This window comes from Nipponia nippon, unplaced genomic scaffold (genome assembly GCF_047370975.1).
Source record: "Nipponia nippon isolate SJK-2023a ecotype South Korea unplaced genomic scaffold, ASM4737097v1 scaffold_25, whole genome shotgun sequence".
In the NCBI taxonomy this organism is placed as follows: Eukaryota; Metazoa; Chordata; class Aves; order Pelecaniformes; family Threskiornithidae; genus Nipponia; species Nipponia nippon.
The window spans coordinates 5,310,531-5,327,407 of record NW_028262342.1 but is presented as its reverse complement, the minus strand read 5'-3'; the positions used below and the strand labels follow the sequence as shown (position 1 = coordinate 5,327,407).

General features: G+C 53.7%; 1 protein-coding gene across 4 annotated transcripts in view; it reads right to left on the bottom strand.

The window, feature by feature from the left end:
• The window catches only part of SLC45A3 (solute carrier family 45 member 3), a 31,713-nt gene that overhangs the window by 5,753 nt on the left and 9,083 nt on the right, over nt 1-16,877 (bottom strand). For 2 of the 4 annotated variants that reach the window (XM_087762229.1, XM_087762228.1), the window contains exons 3-6: nt 9,447-9,646; nt 5,934-6,360; nt 4,836-5,669; nt 3,046-3,311 (exon numbers count right to left, since the gene is read on the bottom strand). In XM_087762229.1, the coding sequence (XP_087618355.1) occupies nt 3,046-3,311; nt 4,836-5,669; nt 5,934-6,105 (1,272 nt within the window). In that variant the 5' untranslated portion in view covers nt 6,106-6,360; nt 9,447-9,646. The remainder of the gene's footprint in view (nt 1-3,045; nt 3,312-4,835; nt 5,670-5,933; nt 6,361-9,446; nt 9,647-16,877) is intronic. The other 2 variants (XM_087762227.1, XM_087762226.1) reach the window with 1 other exon arrangement.

Genomic DNA, 16,877 nt, shown 5'->3' with positions numbered 1-16,877 from the left:
CCAGTGCAAACACAAGTGTTTATAAGGTGGCTGCCTAGGAACCCAAAACCTTCCTGCAGAAGAGCCCAAAGGGCAGACGAACAGTTCAGAGCCCTGGCTGCGTGGCTACTTCTTAGTATCTGGGATACTTAAAAGTGACACCAGCTGAGATGGCACAGTGCTGGGAACTCAGGGAAGAGCTCTTTTCTCAGCTCTGCAGCAGACCGTGCATGCATGACCGCAACCGAGTTGCTTCATCTGCCTGACCTGAGCCTCCTCACTCAGGCTAGAAAAGGGGGACGGGGGGAAGAAAAACTTTTTCTTCTCGCCCTTTTTTGCCTTGCTCTGCTCAAGCTGTGAGATCTCTGGGGCATGGCTCACTCCAGCAGTATTCACACAGAGGACTTGGATCAAAAAGCTCTCCACGTTAACGCCAACAAATAATGGGCAGTCATGTGCAGACAGTGAAAATGCTGCAGAGCTCCAGCTTTAAAACTCCAGGGCATTTGCAATTATGCACAACCACTGGTCTGCATGGGGTACAGCAGATAACGAAGGACGTGTCAATCCATTAGCCACATGGCAAGACTGAACAAAGAAAGAAAATAAAAAGGAAAAAATAGCACCTGTTTGAGAGCAAAGAGCACTGTACCCAGCTGCAGGGCTCAGAGGGGCCTGCCTGAACTATCCTTCCTTTTGCAGGAGGGACCCGGACACAGGTCAAGGGGAGGGAACCGCTGGTGCAGGAGCGTGGGCACTCCAGCCCTGTTGCAGGCCATCCCAACGCTTTCAGCAGTCTTGGCACCCCCGCAGCTACACCCAGCCCTGCCCTAGCGTATGCCAGCACCAGCCAGTCTCTGTTCATGCTGCCCCGGGCCATGGCTGCAGATCTGTAGCACAAACAGTTCCAGATTCAATCGGAGAAGAGAAACCAGATGAGAACTTCACTAAAGAGCAATCATCTTCCAAAAGCTTTACCTGGGCTCTGCTCAGCTGCTCACTATACCCTTCAACTCCTCAATTCTGCCTAGACTCATGAATTTACACTTAAATGCATCAATCCAGGACCGTCACTTATCTTATATGGAGCTTAAAAATCCTCCGACGTGCCTCCTGTTGCCATCAGACTTCGAAGCAAGTCAAAACCCAGCACAGAAAGGGCATTGTGTGAGCCAAGCTAGGATGTCCCCCACAGTTCCAGCCCTTCCTATTTGACACTGACATTCCCAGAAGCCTGCTCAGCTGCCCTGAAGGCCCATGCCACATTTTCTTGGTTTCTATGCCAGGCTAGGACTTCAGAGATATTAGTTCTGGCAGGGTTGTTTGAATACCTAGCATGGAGAATTAATTTAAATCTAGAGAAAATGACTTACATACAGGAATGAGCTTAGTGAGAACTTACGCTTTAAAATCACCCCTTGTAACCCAGGATACAACCAGAGGAGTCACGGGTGCCTCAACAAACAGCTTCATCTCCCTCTATACTTGATGGGGAGTGGTGGGAACGAGGAACCTAGCTCTCCCTAATCTCCTGCCCACCATGCATCTTGCCTCTACCGAGCTTTCAGGCGCTGTTAGAACATGCGGATCTTTTCTTCCTGTTCTAGACAAGGTTTAGCGGCCATGCGAAGACGAGAGGGCATGCAGGAGAACAGAGCGACTTACACAGCCTGTGCAAAGCAAGGAGCTCCAGCTGAGGTGGCCTCGCAGGCTTTCGCCAACGATCCCGCACAGGGTGGAAGCGACAGCCACTTTGCGTGCCCCTTCTGCCGATTCGCTTCAGGAGGAGCGTTTAAAGTCAAAAAAAAGTAAAAAAAGAGAGGGAAGAGAGGAAGCAGGAAGGAGGGAAGGCAAGCAAAAACGATGACAGATTTCAACAGTAAGAAAAACCAAGAGAACAGAAATGGGGAAGATGAAGAATTTTCTGCAAAAGGCATTTTAGGGACTACTTCTTGTGGGGTCTCCCTGCAGCCTGCTGCAAAGTCGTTGGTAAAGGGAGGAGGAACTTTTGAGTTAGGGCAACATTGAGACCAAACCCAGCTGTACCCCACACCTCACTGTACTGAGAGCATTTCCCCGTCAAGCCTTTGGCAAACGGTTGGGCACGTGGCCCTCACATCCCCAGCCTGTGGAGTTTGGGTTTCATTCTGTTGATATTATGTCCGTGGGAGATCCCAGCCAAACTGAAGTTTTTGCAAAGCAGAACACAGCCTCATACCCCTATTTTGACAGGGTGCCTGGTGCAAATTGGGATGGGTTGGTCAGAAGTATTTGTTCAATGTGAACATCTGGATGCCTGTGGTAAAAACTCCTACTTATTTCACTGCACAGTGAACCGCCTGCCACTGGGATGAAAGAGCTGCTCTCAAACCACAAATTAATTTTGCATTTGCAGCACAAGAGAAACTCCTATTAATCCAGTGTGCAACTCAGGAACCTCCTAGGACTTCTCCACAAAGATAACATCTGTGGGACAGCATTACTAGCTTTTGTGTTGGTGTCAAAAGTTTCACAACGTTTATTTTTCTTGGAGCTAGGGGAATAGGAAGAACCTCAGTTTTCCTTCTACTGATCTTCATGCTATGGACAAAAATTGGAACGCAGGACCTCTAAGGGCTGAAAATTCTTGAGTTTTTTAGCACCTCAGGCTGGCAGTGCTGCAGGTGTGACTTGGTTGCAGAACGCACACAGGTATAACTAACCTGCACCAGTTTCCCTAATAATATGCAGAGCACAGAGGAGCACAGGACATCCCTTTTGACAGACCAATCCTAGCTGATTTCTCCCATCTTACTCACTCCCCAGTTTTAAAATTGCATAATGCTTGTTGTGAGCAGGGGATGCCTAAGGAAGGAGATGCTAAATTCTCTTATCTCCTCCATTTCAGATGAATCTTTGAGAAGACACTGCCTGGAGAGAAAAGGCACCTGTGGAAAACCTTTGCACGCAGGCATGTGTTTCTCTTCCATGGGCTGAACTGACTGTACCAGCTACAAGTGGCAAAAGAGGCTGGCCAAGCTGCCCTCACAGCTACCTGGCACACTGCCCTCTGGAGCAGATCCCTACCTGTTTTTCATGATGATACAGTGATGCCAGTGTGTATGGCAGGATCTGGAGTGCAGAGAAGGTGAAGCCCGTCAGAGCCGCTGAGATGGTAACAACGATGACACTGCGGGAAAGGCACATGACGAAGGCAGCCACGGGGAAGAACACCACGCTGGCCAGGTAGACCGCCCGCGTCCCAAACTGCTTCACCATCCGGTCCATGATTGTCGAAAAGAAGATGGATGTGACGCATTGCAGGAAAAGGCCCAAACTACCCATCCGGACACCTGCAGGTAAGCAGAGGTGGTGACAGACACTGCCCTGACTGCACCCGGGCTTCACACAGCCAAAGACCTTTTGGCCTCCTTCCCTCTCCTCCGGTGTCCAACTCAGTACGGTCCACGCAGCGTGTGGCACAGCCGCCAACAGCCCTGGCAACCTGGGCTGGGTCAGGAAAGCAGAGCAGCATCACCTAACATATCCCAGGGTCGCACCAGCCAGACTGCAGCACCCACCTCCACCAGCAGCGAGTATTTCCTACACGTGCTCCTGGGCACCCCAGTCTAACTACAGGGGCAACGGGAGATAGGAATCCAAATGCCATTCCTGTCTTTGGAAGTCGTTGTTCACACCTTCCTACTCTTGACTCAGGATCAGTCACCTGCTCACGAACAAGGATCTCTTGTTATCTGATGCCAAAACCAGCAACAGAACAAAAGGAACAAGGAATTGTGCTTAAGCCAAGGTAAAGTACACAACCCACTAAACGGCTGCAGTATCCGGCAGCAATCCGGACCCTACTCTTTGCAAAGATCTATCAGATTTCAAGGAATTAAAACCATTAACGCTTTGAAGCAAGGATCATTACTCAACCCATGTTTCTATGACAGCTAGCACAATGGAGTCCTGACCTGCTGGAAGCTATACAGTGCAAGTGTTAAATAATAATTAAGCTCCCCCTAAGTCAAACAGACACAGCACAAAGAGGCAGTGTACTGCAGAGCTCACGGAAGCAGTGAGTGGAAAACTCAGAGGGAAGGACAGACAGCTGGAAAAGGAGGGCCAGGGAGGTGCCTCCAAGAATAAAAGACTTAGATCAGGGAGATGAAAAGAAGGGCTGGGCAGCAAGTCAAGACTCTGGCACAACATAGCAGGCAAAACGGGACAGCAGGCAACAGCAGTAAGCGGGTAACGTGCTGCAGTGAGCAGCATCCCACGGTGTGGACGTGGCAGCTGCTGAATGCAGTGGTGAGCACTATCAGAAAGCACTGGAGAGCGGGATGAGAACTGGGGAAGCTGCTCGAGGGCTCCCAGATACAGATGTGAGATGGGAATCTCACCGTAGCATGAAAGGAAGACGCAGCAAAGCCCACCTCACTGCTACTGGGCATGTCCTGGCTTTCCAACCCCTGCTCTCCAAGAGATGGGGAGCACCATCACCCCTCATTTAAAAAGGAGGGAAGAGCAGTGAAAGGACCTGGCAGCAGCAAGTACAGCCTGCAGACAGAGCTGGATACGTCCTGTTCAGCGTGCAACCTGCCAGCCCGTTCTGCCACTGAACAATTCAGCCCCAGGGCAGGGCTGCGCTGCCAGATCTAGTTCTGTGCTGGGTAGCTTGGAGGACAAAGAGGCGTTTCCCTGTTTGGTCCACTGTGCAATGCCCTGGGGCCCATAGAGGAATGTTTTTTCCTGACCCACCTGCAGAAAGCCTAGTTTCCTCTAACATTTTTTTGCATTACTAGAAGAGCTGAGCCCATTCCCAGCTCCCACTAAACGCTCCTGTCCTAGGGAACACGTGCTGCACTTCTCACCTTCATCATAGTGGCGTCTGGCATCCGTGCCCGGCTTGGCTCTGGGGATGCCGTGGTACAGCCCTTCCCCAACAAAGTCTGTGTAGAACAGCATGAAAGTCATGAGTGCCATCCAGCTGCAGAGCTCTGCCACGAACAGGCGCCGGATGACCTTGGGGATGCGGCAGTAGAGGCTGTGAAGCCGTGGCACCAGCGTGCAGAGGTTTCTCAGGGCCTGCATCATGTGCCTGGCCTGCAGGAGACACGAGCTCCTGGAGAGCTGGCAAGAGCAGCAGGCAGGAGGCGAGGGCTTAGGGGGAGCGTCCTTCAGCGCTGGACCATCCAGAACATCTGCCTGGGTGGCTGCCTCCTCCGTCACAAAGAGCGTGGCCAGCACACAGCCGAGGAAAATGATGGCAAGGAGGCTGAAGAGGCACGTCTCCTGCCCTCCCAGGTACGGGGCCAGAAAGCTGGCGCCCCAGTCAATGGCTGGAAGCAGGTAGCCAATGCAGCCCCCCAGGCTGATCATGAAGGCATACAAGGAGAAGGCCTGGCGGCAGTTGTCTGGCTCCTGGAAGAGGTCTGAAAGCAGGGCCTCCAGCGGAGTGAAGCACACCTGGCCGCAGAAATCCAGTAAGCCGATGCCCAGGATGAGGAAGGCAATCTCCAGTGGGCGAGTGTTGAGGGCGAACAGGCTGGCCAGGCTGCTGGCGTGCGGGATCACGAAGAGGCTCAGCAGGACTCCCAGGCAAAGCATCCAGATGAAAGGTCGCCTTCGGCCATAGCTGCTGTGCCAGTGGTCGCTGGCAGATCCGATAACCGGGACAAAAACCAAGCCAAGGACAGGTCCTATCCCTGGAAAAGAGAAAGAGGTGGTGGTAGGGGGACAGATGTGGAGGACACTGGTCTGTGTGCACCGTAACAAAAGCGTGGGCTGTTTCGGGAACTCAGTAAGCTTCACTGGGTCACAGCCCTCTCCTCCAAACACAAGGCTGCCCTTGATATAACAGTAGCCCTGCAACCTCCCCGCAGAGACAACCCTCCTGCCCTTATTTGCCCCCGCCCTCCAGACTCGAAGGGGAAACAAGCACCGCAAAGACGAGAAAAAAAACTGCCTACCCAAAACCATGGTCATGAACTTCTCCTCCACACCCACTTCCAGCAGCAGCGGAGGCACATAGGTTATCCCTGCAGCCAGGCAGACCTCCAGGCCGAACGTCAGGGAGTTGACCAGCAGGAGCTGGGTCTTGCGGTTGTGGAAGAGCATGCTGCCCCAGGCTCTCTGGGTCATGCTGCCCAGACCCCCTTACTGACAGAGGGCTGTGTCGCTCCGGCTGCAGCACTCCCAGGGATGCCCCACAGGCAGGGTCTGGAGCTTCCCTTCCTGGTCTGCTGGACAGATGCTTTCTCCCATTTTTAGCAACGGTGAACGAACCGTCTTTTCCTCTTCCTCTTATTGCAAGATGTGGCCCCGGCAATGTCGAGTCCAGGCGTGGGCGGGCAGGGATCCCACTCCAGGCTTCCCCTTCTGCTCACATGCTGTGGTCTGAGAGAAGAGAGAGCTTGTTAGACACAGCGGGGTCCAGGGCAGGGGACAGGGCTAAAACCAGGTACCACACAGACACGTCATTGCTGAAAGAGACAGTCCCCATCCCAAGAGGCTTGCAGGCACGGGAGGATGAAGAGAGGACATCTGGGAGAGCGGCAGGGTTAAAAGACATGACCTGCGCTGGTGCCAGGTTTCTCTCAGAGGGCTTGGGACCGGTGAGATGGGCACCTGCCAGACGTGGCTTGGGAAAATCCAATCCCGCCTTTGGGCTAAGGGCGGTCTAATGACCTCTCAGCGTCCTGTCCAGCCTCATCTTATAGACGGACAGTTGTAGCAGAGAGACAAAGGATTTGGGGTCCCCTCTCCCAGTGAAATCAATTAAGAGTCCCCTTCGAGCATCAGGGCTGCAGGCACTCGCCTGCAGTCACACAGGGTCATCTCTAGAGACCCACGCCACTGCCTAATGACCGGGGCATCCTCCGTGCTGCTCCGCAGGCTCCCAGAGAAGCAGTTTCACCCAATTCCTGTCTCCTGCCCCCGAGACGGGGCAGAGAGAACAGATGGTGCTTCCACGGAGTTTCACAAACAAACCTGACCCACTTTAGCCTCATCTAACAGTGAACGGCAATTATCTTACTCATTAGTCTGAGTCATTTATTTGCCCTGTAACATGCTCCCTCTCTCCAGCCTTCTTCAGAGGGGAGAGGCCACCAGATCAGGACAGGGACTAAGCAGCAAAGGCAAGAGTAAGCAGATGCCTCGCAGTAACCTGTTAGGAGCCTGCCACTATGTTAGTCTACAAAGACAAGAACTCCTGCAAGGTTACCAGCATCTCGGCTAGTCCACCAAACTGCTGCTTTCCTGAAAGCATCTGGGGAAGATGGTCCGTAGTCATGCTGGGAAAGGTAGAAGGGGTTAGCAAGAAGGGTGACATTAAGCTCCTGCACAGACATCGATTTAGAAGTAAAACAAACTGCAGCCTAACTCTCAGGATTCACGTGGTCTAACTTCTCACCCTAAATGAGCCACCACTGAGTTTCTCTGTGGGGACAAGGCACAACAGGTCCCGCTGCCCTGAACGTGCTTCAGCTTATCACCCATTTCTGGACCGTGCAGCGTGCTCCCAATCTGCACAGAAGCTTCTGCCTCCTGTCCCACCACAGTGCAGCCCCCAGATGCTTTGGGTCCTTCGGATGAAGGAGGCTGAACAGAATGTGAGACACGCAGGCAGAGGAGTTTATCTCCGCTTGCTCCCTCCCTGGCTGCGGGGCAGCTGTAACTGCGTACCTGCCTGCCCGTACGCCCCCTCCATGCCAGAGCTGCTAGCTGCTACAGAATTTCCCTTGCTTAGCTGCAGAGAGTGAACCCTTCAGAAGAAACGGGGTAAAAATCCCATTTTGCAGCCTGGTCCCCCTCTAAATTCTTTGCCTCGATGACAGGGGAGAGGAAAAGACTCCTCCAGGGAACATCTCCATGCCAACGCTCGCCTCCCTCCTCAGCACACTGAGGCAACCGGTGCTGGAGGCCACGCTTGGCGGAGCGGGTCAGACCTCGCAGAGCCGCAACGGCTGCTTGTCAGAGGGAGAAGCAGGATGCAAAGTGCGTACGCAGGAGGAGCCGCTGAACCAGTAGCGCGCTGGACCATACCCCTGCCACGGCTACACTGGGCAGAGATAAAACTCCACGTTATCACCAAACACGGTGCAAATTAGCGTTCCCTAACTTCACAGAGGACATGCATTTGACTTCCATCGCTGCATGAGTGTTAGCAGACAGCTGGGACAGTTTCTGCCTTCTCCCTTTTCTCTTCTTCCCCTCTTGCCATCAGCCAGGTAACCCACACGGAGATGACTGGGTGAAGCTGGAAGTGTGGCGAGGAGGTTTTTACCAAGACGCAAGCATCGCTCTCCACCTCTCACTGCTGTAGAGGAGAGGCACCACTCCTCAGCTGGGGAGTTGACAGGCTGCCAGTTACACACAGTAAGTACTGATTATTTTCCTTCCAGGATCCCTCACCTTCCCCCTCCACACTCACTTGGACCTCGGCTGTCACAAGAGATACCTCCTTTTAACAGCCGTGAACATTTAAATGACTTGCCCAAGGTCAAACAGCAAGCTAACGGCAGAGGGGAAACAGCAACGGTTTTCCTTTAATCACTAGACGTGGCTTCAAAGGAATACTCAGAGGCCCCAGATATGCTCAGCGCTACTTCAGATGCACTCTGTCTGCAAGGAAGCGACTGGGGGCAGCAACCACCTTTCTTAGATGTGGGCTAGACACAGGATGTCTCAGCCTTGCTCGTTTACGATGGGTGCCCAGCTGGCTGACAGCCTTGCGATAGGAATTTAAGCTGCAGCCCTCCAGCTCCGGCAGCACAAGCCTGGGCGCTGTGAGCTAGGGGAAGCAGACTCACAAGCCAAAATTAACTGAGCCACTCTGAGCTAGACCGGGAAGGGAGATGTAATGTCCACTGTCTGCTGCAGTCCAGGGTTTGGAGGGATTACAGAGGGGGACTTATCCCAAGGTAAACCCCAAACATTAAGTAAAAGATGTCTCACACACACACACAGAGGAAAAAAATGGTTTTCTTCCCTTTTATCGCAGTGACATCTCTAGCACCGGAGAGGAAGCAGGAATCTGTACATCTCCCTGACTGCCTGAGAATTTCAGGTTGAGGCAGAGAGGCTGAATTTCTCATCAGCAGGCAAGAGAAGATCTGTCTCTTCCCCCTTCCACGCTCTCAGAGGGCTTTAACAAAAAAATAAACCCCAGAGACAATACTCATGCACACCCAGAGATGAGAAGTTGTCAACAGCAATCAAGTCGTAGACACAGTTGCAACAGATTATGAACCCTTTTCTGTTTAAACTGCATTTTGTCCCAGTACCCATCAATTACTCTTTTTTATTTCATTCACAGAATACAGAGAGACAGATGGGCTTAGCTGGAAAGAAATGCCAGTGCAGAGTAGGAAAATCATCTGAACTGTTGATCTGTAAGGACAGGGGCAGAGGGATGGAAAAGGAAGAGTTGGGAGGCTCGCAGGAGCCAGGCTGAAAGCAAGCCAGAAGCCAGGACTCACCTCCCGCAGGCAGAGCGGTGACAGGCGATCCCAGGCAGGCAGAGCGGTGACAGGCGATCCCAGGCAGGCAGAGCGGTGACAGGCGATCCCTGCGGTCCCTGCGGCTCTGCCGCTGGCTCCCTGCAGCCAGCCCAGCCCGGCACACAGCACTGGGGAAAAGCTGCTGAAGTAGTTCGCAGGCAAGCAGAGGTGGAACCCAGCTGCAGGTACACAGGCGGGTTTGGTTTCAGGGCCCTCCCTGCCTCCTGATAACGCGGTGTGTTATTAGCACCGCAACCACACCGGCGCCTGGGCCCCTCTTGCAAGGTGCTGAGCAAACACGGGCCCCAAACCAGCTCAGAAGGAAACTGGACTCACACCTGAACCACGACAGAAACTCCAGGTGCAGACTCGCATCTGAACTTTGCCCAAAGCCCTGCCTTAATGTTTGTCACCTTCCCTTGCTGATCTGCTGGTACATCACAAATAGCCAGCAGACGGGGATTTAGCACATGGGATTATTATTTTCTTTTTTAAAGACAATGAGATGTTCCCTGCCGTTTTGCAGGTAACAGTCTGGCTCTAAATAACAGTCCCAGCAGCAAGACCAAGCATTTCATTTAAACCACTAATCTCTTCTAGGGCAATTTATCTGGCAGACTATGCAGGACGACTGGTTTGAGCCTGGTGCTTTATAACTTTGTCCTGACATGGAAGGAGTCACTTACGCAAACCAGCTCCTAGCTGGGAGATCCTGGTCTAACAGCAGCAGTTACACATCACCCCCAAGTGAGCTGGCAGCGGCCTCTCCAGCCCAGCGGGATCTGGCATCTTGTGATGGGGAGACCCTTCACAGTCAGGCGGGGAGTGGCTGGTCCAAAAAGCTGCGTGACAGCAGGCACTTCTTACCCTCTGGCCTCAGTTTCCCCAAACTTCTACAAGAGGGACAGCATTTGTCTTTCCCAGGGGAGCACAACGCCAAGCACCTTGACAAGGATAACAGCCAGGCCCCCCAAAAGGGGCATACCAGCCCTTCTGTCTAAGGTTTCCTGCACGCAGAAGCAGGAGGGAGCCACATGCAGGGCTTTTTCACAGCTGCTCACCGAGCTGTCGTGCCGCGGGGACATCATCTGCTGCTGAGCATTAAGGCTCTTCCTCTCCCTCCCCAAGGAGAAGTAAAGCATCTTTAAACCCAGGGTTTCTGTTTTACTTTTAAGCTTGCAAACCAAACTCTTCCCTTTCCTTTCTCTGCAGAGAAACAACAGATCAACGCTGAGAGGCTGGTTCACCTGGCAGCCAGGCAGGAGGGTGGCTCCTGGGGGCAGGAGCAAAGCCGCACACTGCAGGACAAAGGCAACCCGGAGCGGGCTCTCTGCCACCCACCTGGACAGAGCAGCCTTCTCAGCAATGGCAACTGCAGCTCCTGCAGGCCTGGTGTCTGCTGCCCCCCCTCCCCTCTCCGGCTTTAGCACCCAGACGGGCAGGGAGGAAGCCAGGCAGTCTGCCCTGTGGGGTGCAACTCACCCAGCAGCACGAACAGGGAGCAAGGAGAAGGGATGAAGCCAGGGAAAGCGGCTTCCGAGAGCCCATTTCTCTAAAGGCAGTGGGCCAGCAGATTGCATTCATGCATTTCTCCTACTCAGAGTTTGTTCCCGGCTCACGTGCTACAGAAAAAGTTTTGACCAACATCTTCCCGCGCCCGTTGTGGTACGGAGACGTAGCAAGGCCCTGCTTGAGGAAACCCGCAGTCTGAACTTGAGAAAAGCAGCAGCAAGCGCACGGGCACGCACGCGGAAACAGGACTGAATCTACTGGCGATGTCGGATGTACGGACGCATTCACACAAAGCAACGCCATCGCCGGCAGAAGTTCACTTCCCGCTTCCTTTCCCTCAGCGGGCGCAGACGCTGCTTTGTGTGCCCTCGCTAACGGACTTTGAACCACGCCTCTCGCTTTTAGAAGAAACAAACCCCGAGACACCTGAAGAAAGCAGACTACGTGCAGGGCGCTGACGGGCATGCACGAGCAAAGAAGTCTCTCCTCCTCCTCCCCGTCTCCTCAAATCTTTTCAACATAGGATCTTACAAGTAATCGCATCTAAACAGTGCTTTGACAGAATGAAGATTGAGGGATGGACATTTTAAAAATAAAATTTGGGTGTAGTTACATGGCAGAGAAAAACTTGTTTATTCCTCAGGAGAATCCATATCCTGCCACTCCATAATCCTTCCAGTCTCTCACACGGGTGCAGAAGGGCCAAGAGATGTTATTAAATGTGGTAGCAGCCTCTCTGATTTAAGACGGTCGCGCACCTACTCCACAGTTCAACAAACAGCCACAGTAATGATCCGACAGCAGAGAACTAGCTTCATCAACTATTTGTGACCTGTCAGGGCTCTGTAATAGCCTGAGCCCTGTCTTATATGGGAAAACATTACCCCACAAAAGCCTTTGCCTTAGCAAAAGAAAGGGAAAAGCCTTGGCTTTTTGGAGAAGCGTCCGAGGCAGCTGGTACGGGCCAGCGCCGGAGGCAGGAGATGGTGCCAGGCGGGGAGCTGAGGCGGGGGCTGCTCCAGCCCAGCAGTCCCCAGGTGATACGGACCCGCGCCCTCGCTCCCCGCGGCACGGCAGGTTTGGTGCAGAAACCTATTCCCAATGAGCAGCAGAGAGAGGGGAGGGCGAAGGGTACCGCTAGCCATTGGGTTTCCATTCATAACCACAACGTTACATTTCCAACCTTCCGAGGGGCTCTTTATGAATGTTATTAATTCCCCGCTCCCGGCAAGCCCTTTGGAAGAAAGGGTGGGAGAGAGCACAAGAGCGAGTGCTTAGGGAAGGGCTGTTCATACAGCGCCAGGTCCTTTCACAGCTATCAGTGTCCATTCACTGCGGCTGAATGTGAAATACACCATGGAGAATAGCTCTGGCAGGCTTGCGGGGCTGCAATGGAAACCCCCCGACCTCTCCTGCCCTCTCCCCTTCTCCCCCCCCAAATCTCCTTGACCCCATTCACAGTGTGGGGAGAGGGGAGTGGTCATTAATCAGGGATGGGAGAACGGCGATTTATTTAGTCTCTCTGAATTAACTCTGCGTTTCCTTTGAGCTCAGGGGCTCCATTATATCGGCCTCGGCAGCTCGGCTTAGGCAAAGAGGAGCAGCGGGTGGAAATCCCCTCAAACGAGAACAAGGAAGAGCCGGGCGCCCCAGCCCATTTGAAATTCCCTCCTTCACCCCTTGGCGCAGCGTCCAGCAGCCCAGACGCCAGGATACATTAACCCAGGACGAATGCTAGATGCTACAGATGCGCCCCGAGTTACAGGACGGGGCAGGTCCCCACGACAGCTCCACAGACCTTCCACGCAGCTTGGTTCAAAGGGAGACACTGGAATTTGTCAGGACTGGAGGCCGGTTCTTCCCCGCCTCGCTGCAATTGCTTCCTCGCAGCACCCACAACGTGATCATCCCGCTCTCAGGGCTATCTAAAAGCCAGAGCTGAGTTCAGGCCCTTTTGTGCTCGCTGCTCTCCTGATGCACAGACCGATCCCTGGCCCGACAGACACATGCACTGAGACTGAAGGCAGTTCAAGACCACCTCCATTTTGTGAATTGAAAGTAAGAAGCCAAAGAGAGAAGAAGGGGCCAAGTTTTAAGCACCTGAAGCTTAGCAGATGATTTTCAGGGGGCTGCATCTCCCACTTTTGGTGGGCCAGTAAACCAGACTGTACCCATCCAGACGCTGAGCAAAGCTCTGGTCTCCCATAACCACCAAGCCACTCACCTTCCCTGCGGACGGCTGAGGCTCGCCGAGACGGAGTTTAAGATGCAATCTCAGGCCCTGCCAGTTCCTGCTGCCTCGACCACAGCGTGCAAATCATTTCAGAGCTACCAGGACACGTCCACAACTGCCAGGGAGCAGAGGTGGGGCATGAGCCACCCGGTGACCTTCCTTCTACCTTTGGCCCTGCTCACCCGGGAGGCTGGTTAGTCCTGACGGTTAGCAGGGTTGGGCTGTTCCAGAGAAGCCCAAGGGACTGGCTTATGTTTGCAGAAGCTTTGGGAGGCATTTTTTTTTCTGGTTTCAGTGGTTCCTTCAGGTAAAGGAGCATCTGTCAGGGCAAGTGACTGTTGAGTGTCTTCCATGTTTTACGGTAAGCAGCAAGGGCATGTGAAACCGGTCATTTTGTCCCCTTTTGATCATCTGAATACAGCAAAGGCACCGGGAAAAGCCTATGGACAGCAAGGTCCCTTTAAGATGGATGAGAAGGTCAAAATATTTGTTAAGAACGGCATTAGGGAAGGATGCTTTCCCAGCCCAGCAGGCTAACAGCACTGTCCTCGCTCTGCCTATCATACAGAGAGGATGATTTCCAGGGTGGAGGAAGATCCGTCCCGCTTACCCTTCACCCTGCAGGTCTCCGGTATCTCACGCTCCTTTCAGGAGCCGTGCCAATAGCTCTATGGACTCTTTATCCTCACCCTGCAACACAAACATCAAACAGGCAGCAGGGCAGCCCACAGGCTCCACTGACCTCCTGTCCCACAACCTGCTTCTTCCTCCGGCAGACAAAGGAATTGCTCCTGGCAGGAGGCTTTCTCCCAGGCTTTGGCTGCCTTAGCTCCCGCGCTCGCCTGTTTGACCAGCGGAAAAGATACAGCGGCAAAGAGTGGCCAGTTCCAGCCCTTCCTCCTCCTCCTCCTCCTCCTCCTCCTCCTCTCCTCACCGTTACAAACAGGAACCGTCTGTCTGACTAACGAGGTCGCTGACTCAGCGGAGGCCACGCTGACACTTTCAGAGCTCGCCGTGCTTCTCAAAGGGACAGACATCAGCCCAGGCACACCGCGATGCCGGCGGCCGTCATTAACTCCCCGGCAGTTGGCAGGCGTCATTCCCACGTTAACCCGGCGGCAGCAACAGGCTTCAGGCTGCCTGGAGACCCTGGTGCAGTCCACACCAGGAGGAGCGTGGCCAAGACAAGACAGGGTGCAGAGAGGAGCTGGGCACTGCGCTTGCTGCAGACAAGCAGGGGCCAAGGCTGACGGGCTGAAACCTTGCCTTGCTGGTCTGTAGCTCAGCCCCATTCCCATCAGGGACACCGCAACAGACGACTGCACTGGAGGGCCGAGTTCAGCTGTGATGCGATGAAGGACTGAGTGCCCCGATAAATATCCCGTAGCTGAGCTCAGCTGCAGCGGGATCTTCAGACTGCACTGAAGGAACCACAACGGGACTGCTTGTGCCTGCCACACGACAGGATGGTCTCGCAGCGTTTTACCTGCTCAGGGCTGGCATCTAATCGCCCAACTTCATTAAGCGCACAGAAGCCTCGCACGCTCCTAAACACACGCAACGCAACCAAAGCAGCAGCATTTTCAGCCTCTGCTCTCAAGAGCCTCACTCGGGTCAGCCTTTCCTGAGTCGGCACCAGGTCTGCTATAAACAACTCAAGACCTCCAGACAAGGTTGGCTGGCTCCACATCAGCGCTACAGCTTTGTTTTGCTACCGCATGACCCAAGCTCTTGCTTTTATTCACGAAAGAAGCCCCTGTTTTGGAGCGGGAGGGGAAATGAGAGACGATCTGGTTCTGCTTTTCACTTGAGCTCATTTCTGGTGTTTAAATACTGTGCCCATCACCCTGGCGTTTGGTCTGAGTCAGTGTCTCCCCCACCCCCTCTTCTTTTTTTATTATTTTTAGCTGAAGAATGAAAATGTAAATTGAACTGGAAAGGAAAAAATAAGCCCCCTCCAGGTGCCCCCCTTCTCTGCATCACGGTAACGGGCACAGATTATACCCGGCACCACATGACCAGGGCCCGTATTTATATGTCAGTGTGTAAAACCCACCCTGCTGAGCCGCCTTTTCTCTGCCTGAGGCTGGGGGCTTCTGCTACGCGTCTAGTCAAACAGGCCCACAAAGGGGATTAAGGAGAGCCCCTCAGCCCCGCAGAGTAATCCATCAAATTATCCCTTGTTGGCGTTGCTGTCCTCTTCAGAGAGAAAAAAAAAAAAAAAGCCCTCCAAAGGCTTTTAAAGGCACTGAAATTACACTTGAGCCTGAAACACTCCACCCAGCTGCTGTAGCCCACAGCACAATGGCCTGGTTGTAAAGGAAATATCGGGAAGCGAGGGGTGAGGAAAAAGAGACGGACACTGTTGAAAAGGGCAGCAGCATCCCCATGTGCCAAACTCCAACAGGTGGCTCCGAGCCCCGCTCCCGGGACCCCGCAGCAGAGCCGGCCCCGACAGCGCCGGGCTGCACCTCCCGCCCCCTGCGCTCCCCTGCGGAGGGAGGCTCTGGGATGCGTCCGCCGTGCCCGGATGGACCCACGGACACGTCCTCGTCAGAGGCGAGACTTGCAAAGGCAGAGTCTGCACCCAGCCAGGGAGAAGCGCCTGACCCTCTCCTGCCAAGGATCAGGGCTGGGGTCCGGCAGTGCCCCTGACCACAGGCTGTAGCACTGTCACCCCATGCTGCCTACGCAGCCCCCAGCGCCCTGCAGCCAGACAGTCCTTCAAAACCCCCGCAGAACACCCAATACAGACAATAGGCTTGTCTAAGGCTCACGGCATCTTCACCGGTGCTGCCACAGGCAAAGCAAAGCCAAAGAAAGACCACACTCACCAAAACTCTTGGACTTGGACGTCTGTATTTTCTTCCACTGCAGCTATCTAAACTGCACATGAACTTTTGTGCTGGTCATCACCACCCCATTCTGAAGCATGATGTTCTCTGTCCACCAGCCCTGCACATGGGATTTCATAGGTTTGCATGAGTGTAATCCTTCTTAGGGAGAAATGATCACCAGGAGTGAAACAGGGAAAGCGGATAGTAAAGCATTTACCCCAACACACTGGAACTGGCAAAGAGAGAGCAAACCAGTTCTGGTAGAAGGCTGTTACCGCGCACAGAGAACACAGGGCCGTCCCACTGCACGCTACGCAGGTCACCTTAGCACCGAAAACAGCGACACACAATTCTGAGTTTTAATTGCTGCTGCTGAGTAGAAGGAGAATAATTTCCCCGTCTGTTACAGAGAAGAGACGGGAAGGCAGAAACCCTAGCTGCTTTATCGTGTCCACTTTGCAATGCCTGTTCACAGGGCTGGGAAAATGGGAAGTGAAATTGGAACTTCTTGTTTCCAGCCAAAGCACAAATGCTGCGTAATGGGACGTCTGAGTCCTCAGCAAGCCAGTGCCAGTGCCGGCTCCTCCTGCCTCCAAGGCAGCTCTAGGACTTCTACCCCATGATAGAGCTTCATCATTTCTGGCTTTATTTGGAAAGCTGTGACAGTCATGGGGCCAGCTGAGTCTCAGGACCAGCCTTGGGGTGGAGAGGACAGTTCTGCTGTACTAGCAAAAGCCAGGGGCCAGAGCAAAGGCCATGGCTGGCACTGACGTGCGAGACTGCCAAATCCAGACCATCAGCCACGGATCCCAGGCCAGCAGCGGCCAG